The sequence below is a fragment of the Sturnira hondurensis genome, unplaced genomic scaffold, assembly GCF_014824575.4.
Source record: "Sturnira hondurensis isolate 20B ecotype Veracruz unplaced genomic scaffold, ASM1482457v3 Scaffold0007865, whole genome shotgun sequence".
Taxonomy (NCBI): domain Eukaryota; kingdom Metazoa; phylum Chordata; class Mammalia; order Chiroptera; family Phyllostomidae; genus Sturnira; species Sturnira hondurensis.
In genome coordinates, this window is record NW_028080496.1 from 10,595,801 (window position 1) to 10,608,387 (window position 12,587).

Here is a 12,587-nt window from a genome sequence, read left to right on the forward strand (position 1 = left end):
CTCAGCGACTCCACTTACAGACAAACTCTCCCCTCCAGCCCCAAGGAGAACTATGTGAGGATGCCTGTGGTGGCAATGGCTGTACGCAGGAGGACAGACAGACTGAGGAATATTCATCTGATGGGGTACTGTCAGAGAATGGGTTTCGCAGTCCTGGTCAGAAGTCCAAAGTCACTTCCCAGTCCAACTGGAAGCCACTGTGTAGCACTGTCCAAGGTGCTGGGGCCATATCGGTGACCAAAACAAAGTGCCTGTCCTCAGAGAGCTTCTGCTCTAATGGTTTACATGCAACACTGTTCCCTATTGCTGCGCAGAAAAGGCTGGAGGGAGTCCAGGCTGGTCGCAGATGGGGCGCTCAGGGACAGGAGCACCAGATTGGAGCAGTGCATTTGAGGTACAGGGGCCATTACACGAAAAAGGGCAGCGCCCAGAGGGATGGAAGAGACGCTGAAGTTCATCTACTCTCATTTCCATTTGGTGCCGATATGAGTGAAAGATGTACACCCCCCCATCTCTAGGAATTACAGTAAAATTGTCCAAAAGAAATCTGCGTACTTGCTGCTAACATCAGTCAATTGTTCAAACATGAGACAGTTCACTCTTCTTCGAGTGCCAGGCCCTTTCCCCTGGTTCACCCGCACCTGTACGGCATCGACCCCCATCTGCGCATCTCACATACCCGCCCCCACAGCTACACTGGGTGTCTAACGCAACCGGGCCACCCTGCTCATTCACGGCTCAGCTCTTTCATCTCCGCCACCTCCCCGAAAAAAGTGAGTATGATAAATCTAAAGTCAACCCTGAGGTCTACACTTTGGCCTTATTTTTCATGTGATTTTCCTCCTCATATTTTAAGATTCCAGAATATATAACTCTGTCAATTCATTGTGATTTACCTATTAGTGAGGGTAACTATCTGGCCCTAGTTTGCAATCCTCAAAAATTATTGCAAGGATGCTAATGCAGACCCCTGCCCAGCACTCCCACACACCTCTGAGAATGACATCCACAACTGTGGTTTCAATACCCTGTAGTCGTGTGTTTTAAATGCTTTAACGAAACTCTGGGCTGGGGAATCTGTGGCCTGTAGTCATGTCAAAGCCCAGAAGATCACGAATGACGCATACTGTCCCACTGCTTCTTGAATGGCTTTGCATTTAAACCCATAGTTGGCAATGAAACAAAGAACAATATAATAAGCATTTTATGCTGTATTGAAGACAAACTTTCTGCTTTAACTGTGTGAAAAAGTGCATTCACTCAAAGAATTCAATTTTCTGAACTACTATCAAAATACATTCTTTTTTGCAATATTAGTTCTTATTATCCAAGTTGACAGGGTCACAGAAAAAAAAGCAATTGAGTTTTTCATTTTTGCTCATCAAAGAAGCTGCATTAAGTTTAAATTGGGTTCTCTGACACCTGGCTAAAGTACGTGGAAATTTCCTGTTAGTTATCTTGAATATGAGTTTTCTAGAATATGAGTTTTCTCAAACTTTAATGTGCTTATGAAGCACTGAGAGCTCTTGACAAGACGCAGACTCTCTGCGAAGTCTCCGCTGGGGCCCAAGATGCTGCATTTCCCAGCAGCTCCAGGAGGTGTCCAGGCTGCCGGTCAGCCCCTACCCTGTGGCCCAAGGGCTGTTCCTTGGACCACAGGCCCTCTGCAGATCGCTGCTCTCTGTAAAATGCAGTTGTTGAAGCACCTTGTTTCCTAATGGTCTTTCAAGTTTTAAAATTCCATGATTTCAAATAAGTTTGATTTCCTTAGTCTCTGTGTATCAGGGGTCGTTTTAGTCCCGAAAGACAATATGAAATACCAGCGTGCCTCACGGTCTATAACAGACAGTTGTTTAAAAATAATTAGTAAATCATCTTGTAAAATGAGTCATGTCTTCAGTTCTCCGGAGAATGCACTATTTGTTTAGGAACTGTGTTTTCCTATAAAGGAAAGACTCTCCAAGTGCTTGTTTCAGCAGTCTGAATTTTCATTTAGAAGGACTGCTTAGCACAGAACATCTGTGTAACACGAATGTCTACTGCTCCTGTCAACATCGGCAGAATGGGAGCATCTGCTGGAGTAACGTCCAGCCACCCCCTGGACGTGGGGAAGAGCGCGGCGATCTCTGCTTGTTTGCCAGCAGACCCGGGGGGCGTCCTGGACAGGTGTCCAGGGGTGGAGCGCACACACAGCTGGTGCTGCAACTCTCAACCCAGCGGCTCCCAGCCCGAGGAGGCAGATGAGGATTACTTGAGTTGGAGGAAGAGGAGGACCATCAAAAGGCCCAAAGTCTGGGTCCCGTCCCCACAGGTTCTGATTAACTGGTCTGAGCAGGGACCTGGCCTGTGAGTGTTTTTTTTTTTTTAAGGCTCCACCGCTCATTCTGGCCTGTTGCAGTTACCATGGCTAGTATGTACCACGTTAATATGAAATGAAAAGGGGGTATCCTGGGAGTTCTTCTGGCTGTGGGCACTAACCTTTATTCTGTATTAGCCTTAAATATGGTTTCAGTCCTCCCTTGGTTAAACTACACATCAGGCAAAATAATAACCTTTTTTTTCCTCATGAGCTGGCTTATACAGAATACTCATGACTCCCTTTAACAGGCATTTTAAACAAAAGGTCCTCAGAAACGGTTAAGCATCTGTCGCCAAATATCATGCTTACCCATTCTTAAACAAAAGGCTCCAACAATGAGCTGATCAAGCAAAACGAAGTTTAACAAGAAGGAATGTAACTTACAATGAAAACCACCACCATCACCAGACAACCCCCAAACAGAGGAAGTGTGGCTTTGCTCACATGAAAAAAACTTAAGAGTCTATTTTAATCCATTTCAGGCTCAAAATGAATTAATGGCAACTCAGTACAATCCTCTGCTGTGTATGGATGGAAGCATTTTCACCTGCCTAGTTTTGCATTAGTCAGTTCATATCTGGAAATCGATGCTCAGTGAGAGGTGAATCTGGATAAAGTGACACAAGAGAGTGGCCAGGCAGGTGAAGAGACTCACAAGCAGGCCGTAGGGGGTGCAGCCAAAAGAGCTGGACTAGTCTGGTCCACAGAAGCAGAGCCAGGGGGTGGAGGGAGGGCAAGCCGGGCGGCATCTGAGGGCCGTGTGTGGCTCTGGGCTGCTCCGGCTGTTCTCCATGACTAAGACATCTTCAAGACTGCATGGGAGGTGTGTACTGAGACATCTGTTACAACAAACCCTTTACAACTTCTGATTCTTGTCTGTCTCCCTGTAGAAGCTAAGTGCGGTCCTCTCTGTGGGGACTGGCGTTGGGTTTGGGGTGGGGCTGGCAGAAACAGGAGGCCACGTGGACACTGGTGCACAGCCCAGAGGGCCCTCCTGGACCCCAGGTCTAGTCCCCAGCTGTGGGAGGCACAGAGCAGGGTCCTCTCTGGTACTGTCTTTGGCTGAAGGGAGCTGCCTTGCCCAGAGTTAGACTTCCTTTCCAGAGCACAGTCAGGACTGGTGACAGAATAATGTTGGCGGAGAGAGGCCTAGCCCCTTCGCCTCCACTGGGACATCTCTGAAGGGACATCACCCAGCAGCTCTAGAGCTCTCCTCAGGGCTGGCCGGGGCCCTTGTTGCAACTGCATCAGTCCCACTTCTCGCTCCGCCCAGTCCAGCTCCTTGCACTCACACTCACACACACACACACACACACACACACACACACGTGGGCACACACTCACAACTGACCTGGGGAACAATGGCTGTAGAAAGTAGGCAAAGTTTGCTTCTGAGCTCCTCCACGCCTCTGCTGAGTTTTCCCTCCCCACATCAGTGTCTCTTCCTGGACAGCCAGGACCCCAGGCTCCTCCCAGTGCCTGGACTTGCTTCATGTTCTTTCCACTGTCTTGCATCCCGGTAAATGGGTAAAGGAGACATTAGAGTTGCCAGCAGATTTAGAGGTGTCTACCAAATCATGACATAAGTAGTCATACATTGTGGCTACTACACAGGACCAGCTCTGACCTTACCCCACAGCCCTGCTGTGTCCAGACCTCCGTGACTGGGTGCTCTAGAGGCTGGGTCAGTGGCCCCAGCCCAGCCAAATGAGTGAGAATGGCCAATTCCATTCCCTCGGAAGGCAAGACCGTGGGTCCCAGGGTCACTATGGAAAGAATACAGAGGCACCCACCCAGTCCGAGTTGCTAGAAGAACGTTGAGGCCAAGGCCTGATGGCAATGACAGGGCATGGGCAAGAACGCAGAGCTGGCTGCGGGACCACACACAGAGCACCTACGCCCAGCGCTGCCCTCTCTGGGTGTCCTGAGTCTGCTGCACATGCCAGGGTAGAACCATCTGCAGAAAACAGCCCTACCAAGAGCGCCAGAGTGCCCCAGAGGGCACCCCTGCCATTCCCAGAACAGAACACCGACAGAGCCATCTGCCTCGTAAATCACTCAGGCGCCAGAGCCCATGTGATGTCAAAAATGAAAATGTTTTAAAAACAATTTATCTCACCCATATCCATAGGCTGAATAAAGCTTGCAAAAATAAAGTTTCTCTCGTGTCTTACACAAATAAGAGCTCTCTTCTGAGTCTTACATAGTGGGTGGGGCTGGGAAGGCGGCTGTGGAGACCAACGAGCACAATGCCGACCAGGGCACCTTCTCCCCCACAGCTGCTTTTATCACAAGCCCATTCATAAAACTTTCACACCCTGGAGTGAGTGTGTAGGTTTATGAACACACCATGAATTGTGTGTTTCCTCTCATCTGGGCTGACAGAGCGACTCAGGTGTGCACCTGTGTTTGTGTGTGTGTGTGTGTCTGTTTCTCTGGGAGTAAGATGGAAGGTGTCGGTTCTTTCAGGAATATACAAAACTCCATTCCTTTTGGGTGAAACCATAGCAGAACTTCTCGTCTCTGTTCTGTACTTGGCTCTTCCTCCATGCCTCACCCTCCTTTTCAACTTCAGCAAGACACAATCTGCGGTTAAGGATGACATCAGGGTCAGCATTTGGGACAGAGGAAAGGGGGGATTTGAGCACCCACTGGTAGGCTCAGAAATGTGGTCACCGGATGGGCTCTCGTTTGGACAAGTCCCTTCACTTTACAACGGCGTCACTGACTTCCTGTCCACCAAATGACCAGAGTGGCCTAGTACCTCCAAAGAACTAGTGTCTTCAAGCCACTGTCAGTAGACACGTGCACAAGGCATTTAGGAGTACGCATAAAGGGAGCTAACGTGACAAAGTATGGAAAATCATTCACATAATTAAATAACCCATGGCCAATGGCAAGGAAGTGAGATGTGCCATTTTTTAGGAGACACACCCAGCAGCTGAAGCCTGCGAGCAGTCACAGTCGGCACTCAGCGGCTGGCACCCAGCTGCTTCCCGTGCCTGGTTCCAGAGGAACAGAGGGCAGACTGAAGATAACTTAAACAAAGGCTTGTTCTACTTATTGAAAAATCCCAATGTAATCTCTCTCCATCAGACGTCAGTTTGCCTGGAACTGAGAGCTGGAGAAACATGCTGTTGTCTCAGCCGCATTTGGGTGTGTACAGTCAGGACTGTCCTAACAGAGAGAAGGGACACTTCAGAGAAAGGGAAAAGAGGCAAAATGATTTCTAAACAACCTGGAAAAAGATGTGGAACATCCAGTTATAAGACAATGCCCGGGTAATGTAACGCTGGTGTAGGAAAAAGATATGTACGGAAAAGTTCCAGTTTTCTCTCTGAGCCTTGTTCTCCGTCTGGGCAGGTGACCCTGTCCCTTCATCTCTGTGCCACCTCCTTCTCCATCGTCCCCAGAGCACGCATCTCAGTGTGCTCATCGTGCCTAGGGGGTCGATGACAGAGGCCTCCCAGTCCATGGCAAAGCAATAGGAATTCTGGGGGTGCAGGGAGCTGGAACAGGCCAGTGCAGTCATAGGCCCTGAGTCCCACTCATGCTTCATTTTCTTTGTTATCTTAGAGCCCTGCGGAGGGCTGTCTCCCCTACTTTGACTTAAACAACTTCACACTTGCAGGTTTATGAAAGCCCGGGTTTATGATTGCTTTGAGGCAGAAAATACCCTAGTGGGGCTACCCTTAGTGAGATTCTCTTAAGAGAGCCTGATGATGAAGAGCTGGCACTCGTTCATCGGTCATTTGTAAGGTAATGATAAAAAGAACCGAGCAAAGTCAACAGTAACATGATGGAGTGTGTGAGGACTGAAGGTAAGTCACACCACACACACACACACACACACACACACGTGAAACATGAATCATTCCTGTTTGGAGGACATATGTTCACCACACGGAACTACCAGGAGATGGAGGATCACAGCATTAGCCACGTGGGCTCTCCAGTCTCAGGCTTCGTGGATGCGACCTTCCACTCCCACATGACCTTGGGCCAAGTCACACAACTCCACTCACCCTCACTCTCTTCCTCTGTAAAAGAGGCCATGCTCTGATGTGGGAACTGGGTGGCAAACACAATACAATCATTAGGGCCTTGAGGAAAGAAGTCACGGCAGACATTTAGTGGCCTCTGCCAGTTCTAAAATTCTTTAGGATTCTTTCATTGTGCTGAGTTGAATGTGTAGTGGGGAAAATATTTAGATTTGATATTTTTTAAGCCAAGCAATTTTGCACAGTTTTTAAAATCATTACAAGTTTACGACTTCCACTGTTATTCTTTGAATAGATTGTTAAGCCAGTTAATCTATACTCGGAACTCTGGAACTGTAAGGTGGTGGGCATCTCTATAATACCCTATGTCAATCATCAGTCCTTGTGGTATTTCTGTGATGTTTTTCTTCTTCAGTAAAGGGCAGGTTTTACATCCACAGCTGCCTAATAACAAAAGAGACCTGGGGGCTTCTTGGATGTTACAAATTTGGTATGTCTTCCCTAACGTGCTGACATCTGAGAGAAAGTGTCATCCGGAGTGTGAGTCATGAGAGTCAGCTGGCAGAAGACAGCTTAGCAAATGTCACTGGAGCCCCTGGCTGCAAGTCAAGGGCTCTGACACCTGACACCAGCTTCGGCCTTATCTGAGAGAGTCGGAGAGGGCTTGTCTGGGAGCCAACTGCCAAGCTCCTTGGAATTCACAGTCTCTCTGGGATTTGGCACAAAGAACCTGAGTAAATAGTGATGATGATAATGATAACGGCAGCTAACACTTGTCATGTGCTTAGTGGGTGCCCAACACCAACACCAGGGCTTTATCTGACAAGGCAGTGACTAACAGTACCAGCACTATTTTGCAGGTGAGGAAACTGAGGCAGTGAGTAGATCACACGGCCAGTAAAAAGGAGAGATCAGATTTGAATGCACAAAGAATCTGAATTCTTAGCTATTACCCAAATTACTTACTAGGAAGTTACTTGGGAATTAAAGGAATAATTATAAGACATCTTCCTATGCTTTTAAAGAGTCCAAAAAATAAGTGCAAGGACTTGTTGCTGCATTTACAATCTTGATTATTTGGTTTGTTTATGTACTCACTGTTTTTTTACTCCATACAAATATTTTAAATTAATTTTCTGGTCATTTCAAATAAAGAACAATCGTTTGAACAGAGAATAATTAGATGAGGAGAAGTATTGCAAGTCAGGAGACTCAGGTGCTAGTGTACTAGTCTTGGCTTTGCCATGAAATTACCGCGTGACTTTGCTGGAGGCCTCAGTTTCCCCATGTCTATTAGAGGGCTCCTTCTTTAACTGCAGCAGTTCGGCATGTGGGAAGTGCCATTCTGTGAACTTAAGAGGCACTTCCTGTCGAGAGCAGATGTCTGGGGCAGGTTGCCAAGGGGCTAGTTTCTCCATCCCGGCTTTGGGGCCCCTCCCTCCATCCTTGGCTACGCACCAGTCTAAGATGTCACAGAGACATGCTTGAGTTGGCCAGCACCCAGCATATTTACGGAGAAGAAAAGAAAGCTTAGGACGGTCAAGTTTTCTTAGGCAATACTAACAAAAGCATGCTCTGCCCCTTCTCACTTCCTCCGAAAGCACTTCTCACGTTTGTGGAGAGAATGACAAGATGAACCCATCTGTGTGCGTCGTACTTCTGATGTGAGGTGTGGGCTGGTAGCCCACCACAAAACCACCGTTTCAGAGGACCCAGTGAGAGTCCAGCACCAAGTCTTGTTCTTAAGCGGCAAGATGCCTGCTGATTGTGGTCTGTACACTTTCAAGTCCCCAAGTTACACTGCTCTTCTTATTTCAACACGTGCGGCAACAGAAGCCAGTGGTCAGCTCCCATTCATCCTATCTGTGCACTGACCCCATTGTTTGGGAAAAATAAGATGTGATTACTTCAAAAGTCACATAGTAGTGTCAATACTAATAATAAAAAAAGAAGTGTAATCACTTTTGTCTTTTTCATTCTACCATGCAAACTCATGGAAACTATACAAAGAGTAATAAATTATTTTGTAACTCTCCACCCAAAAATGTGTGGCTTGCAGCGCCAAATTGTCTACTGATTTTCATATTCAAAATTACGTGTTAAGGGCCCACCAGGCAGAGGGAACTTTAAGGGAACAAATTCTCAATCTCTGTTGTAAGATTTAAAATAAATTTGGGGGCGCCTACAAACTTCTGCAATCCCATTTATCAAATACCCAAGAATCAGTCACCTTAGTAACAATTGAGATGTGTGTTAAATGTTAAACATGTATTCAACAGCATTGAAATCTTACTTGTTAGCTGTTCCTCTAAGAATTTCGGCTCCCGCCTCTATCCCCCTCCGCCCCTTTGCAATGCAACTATGCCTTGAAATAGCATTCTTTAAGAGGCGGCTTTATGGCTCTGGAGGCACACGTGGGTTTCACAGCCAGCTTTGCCACTGCTGTGGAAAACAGAGTGCACATGCAAGCCAGCTGAAGTCATAGGAACTGCAACGATCAGGGCTGAGGGGGCCTCCACTGCTGCTGTCAGCCTGCAATTGGAAACAGCTTTTCCAAAGTACAGCAGGAGAAAGCAGGACTTCCTGTCCACAGCTCCCTGGCCCACTGGGTTTTTAATTAGGCCTGGTATCACCCATTAGAGACCAGACGAATGAAAATCATGAGGAAACCAAACAAGAGCATCTTCTGGTTTCCATGTTTTGTTCAGCCTGGCTCCCTCCCAGGCCTGTGATTCCTGTCACTGACCAGTTAATAAGGGGACAGGAGCTCTAGGAAGGCTTGACCCCAGTTAAAGCAGGTTCAGGGCAGTGTCCTTCCTTTCCTTCAACCCCTGATGTGCAATTGTCTAAACGCTCAAATTCTTAGGCTTATCTCAGTTACTTCATCAGTCACTCAGAGATAAAGTAACATTGGCAGAGATCATAGGAAAGCTATTTAGAATATTAATAAACTAGAATCAGTCAATGAAACTTTTTCTTGGCACTCCAACCCTAATGGAGAGTCTACTCTCAGGAAAACAGGCTCTGGACAGTCACTTAGTTAAAAAAAAACACTCAGCTTTCAGGATTTGGTTTGAGATATAGCCCAATTTCCTGTACCTCTGTCTAGATCTAGAAGCTAAGACGTGGTAGAAGGTCAATTATCAATTCACCGTCAACTCCTCAATGATCGTTGAGACACACTGACTACATACAGTAGGAAAAGGAATTAATCCGAGAGTCGATCAAAGATGAACTCATCAAATTGCCAGCATATCCATTATCCACTAGGCACTCATTCTGATAGTAATACAATGCCACGTTACACAAAGATGGTAACCCGTGAAAGTGGGCCAGCTGTAGCTTTCACCTTGAACGATCCTTCAGTTCTTTAGATGTAGGATTTCCACACAAAGAGAAGCTGTGATCTGATTTTTTTTTTCACTTGCTTTAGGGCTAAAGTCAAGTTCTATCTACTCAATGAAAATTGCCCCAGCCCCTTGGGTAGATCTCTCTCTCATCCCCACAGCAGGTCTCTGGGACCTCTCTTCAGCACAGGGGCGTTCTGAACAAGGGAGGCAGTTGCCAGCAGGCGTGTCCCCACTGGATGCTGGGCTGCTCCCCAGTGGCAGTGGTTGTGTCTTAGTCATTTCTGAAGCCCCCCATCCCTGTTCTGAAATTAAAATCCAGAGCTGAATTCAAAACAAAACAAATAAACAAGAAATCCATATATTGTCTAAAGTGTATTATCAATTTGTTATTTAGGAAAAAAAGATGTTTTCAGCCCTGGCTGGTGTAGCTCAGTGGGTTGAGCACGGGCCTGCGAACCACATGATCGTGGTTCGATCCCCAGTCAGGGCACATGCCTGGGTTGCAGGCCAGTTCCCAGCAGGGGACTCATGGGAGGCAACCACACATTGATATTTCTCTCCTTCTCTCCTTCCCTTCCCCTCTAAAGATAAATAAATTTTAAAAATTGGGGAGGGCCTGCAAACCACAGGAAAAAAAGATGTTTTCAGAACAGGTATAGCCAGATGATACCCAATGTTTCAGAGAGTAGGAGAAAATCCAGAGGGAGAAAGTTATGTGCAAATTAGATGCTCAGCAAAGGTAAACATAAGGCTCTACAATGTTGCTCAACTATCACCATAAAGCTTGTCCCAAACTAGAGCCAAAGGAGACTCACTGGGTCATTTTTTTAAAGCAGCAATCAACATGTAGATAAAAAATCTTTTAAAAATAACTTGTCCTCTAATAAAAGCAATTTCTTAAAAGCACCTTAGAGACATGCTTTTTAATGAAAAATCTAGTTAAATTTTTTTAAATGTTATTAATAATGATCAAATTAAAAAAGAAATCTGGTTAACTGTAAGTTAAGTACACTGCTCCACACGGTCTGGGCCGCGCCTCCAGTCCAGCCCTGGAGCCGACTTGTTCAGAGCAGGAAGACTCGAACAACCCTTACCTTCGTGAATATGCATCTTTTGAGCATCTTCAGGATGAAGTAACCCCAGTACAGGTGAAGGACTTGCAGGACCATGAGCTGCAGATTGAGGAAGACGTAGGAGAAAAAAGGATCGAGGTAGTGCAGAGGTATAATCAGCGTGCAATACAAAATCCTGAAAAACCAAACAGATGAGAGCATTTCGTTGTAGTCCAAGTACTTGTGAATTTTCAGCAAGAAAGCAGATACTCTTCCTCCCAAGGCATGCAACATTTATTTCATTTCTAATGATGTCCAGGAAATTCTCAGTAGAAAACAATATGATAATATTAACTTTTATATCATTATTGGCAAGCCTTGAAAAAAATACGGTCCGCCTCCTGGGAGAAAAGTTAAGGCAAATGGAATTTTTATAGCCACACAGCCCTCACTCCAAGAATCTTGTACCTCAGCATCCTCCCTGAAAACAGAAGAGCACCCTACTCACCTCCCCTGACGTGCAGAACAAATAGGGTAATGCATGCTTACATGGGGTGATCATCACCTTATCTCATTTATTTGGCATCAAAGGTGAAGAGGAAATTCCACAAAAGTTAAGTTTTCCAGATATAAGAGGCTTTCAAAGAAGCAAAATTTCTACTATCACTTCCCTAAAGTGAACTGCATACTTTCCTAATTTCATAAACGGACCCCTGGACCCAGGCTGGAGCGGCCTTGCGGAGCCCGGACACACTGCCCCTGCAGGTGCTACTGCGGCAGGAAGGGCCGCCTACCTCCCCCCCCGACTTACAGCACTACTGCGGGTCTGTGGTTCTTAGGTAGGTTTGTTGGTACGTATTTCATTCTAATTCTAAAAATAATTTATTCATAGAAAGGTGGGCAAATAGAAAAGGAAGTTGCCCATAATACCATCATTTTAAACAAACAGCATTGTAATTTTGTGTATGGTCTTTCAGTTTTATCCTATATATACTTATTTTAATTTCATTTTTAAAATAACATATAGTGACATTGACTGTTTTAGTGTGCAGTTCTATGATCTGTAACACAGGCACACATCTGTGCAGTTAGGACAGAGAGCAGGCCCATCATCCCCCCCCCACCCCGCGCTATCCCTGTGCAGTCGCGCCCCCAATGCCTGACAATTGACAAGCACTTGTCTGCACTCCATCCCTCTACTTTCATCTTTGCAAGAAGGCTGTACAAATGGGTCACACAGCATGTCAGCTTTGAGATGGCCTTCCTTCACTCGGCACAGAGCCTCTGAGATTTGTGCAGGGTATCAGTAGCACGCTCCTTTTGGATACTGAGTGGTTTTCCATCTTTTTGGACATAGATAGGATTGCCTATCTCTTCACCCACTGAAGAGCATTTGCACTGTTCCCGGTTTTTCGCAATTACGAATAGAACTGCTACAAATGTTCATGTCCAGGTTTTTGTGTGAACATAAGTTTTCATTTCTCGAGGGTAACACACGGGGTGGAAGTGTCGGGTGTTACACTGAACCTCCCAAGAAACTGAAACCGGTTCCCCGGGGTGGCAGCGGGGCGGCACCAGCAACGCACAAGAATGTAGCCCTTCCTCACCCTCATCAGCACGGGGACTGTCCTCCAGAGACCTTTGCCATTGTGGTCAAAGTCCCGAGGGTGGGATTTGACGTTCAGCTTCATTAGCTATAAATCATAATCATGTCACACTCTTTGAACCTACTGGTGTATATAAGTCTTTCCCAAAGTGAGAGTCATTTCTTCAGGAGTGTTTACGTCTAAACATGAGATTACTGTTCCAAGGTATACATCAAAAG

General features: G+C 46.2%; 1 protein-coding gene across 1 annotated transcript in view; it reads right to left on the reverse strand.

The window, feature by feature from the left end:
• CERS3 (ceramide synthase 3) overlaps positions 1-12,587 on the reverse strand; it is an 84,739-nt gene that overhangs the window by 11,518 nt on the left and 60,634 nt on the right. The window contains exon 11 of the mRNA XM_037053740.1: positions 10,805-10,958. Coding sequence (XP_036909635.1) covers positions 10,805-10,958 — 154 coding nt within the window. The remainder of the gene's footprint in view (positions 1-10,804; positions 10,959-12,587) is intronic.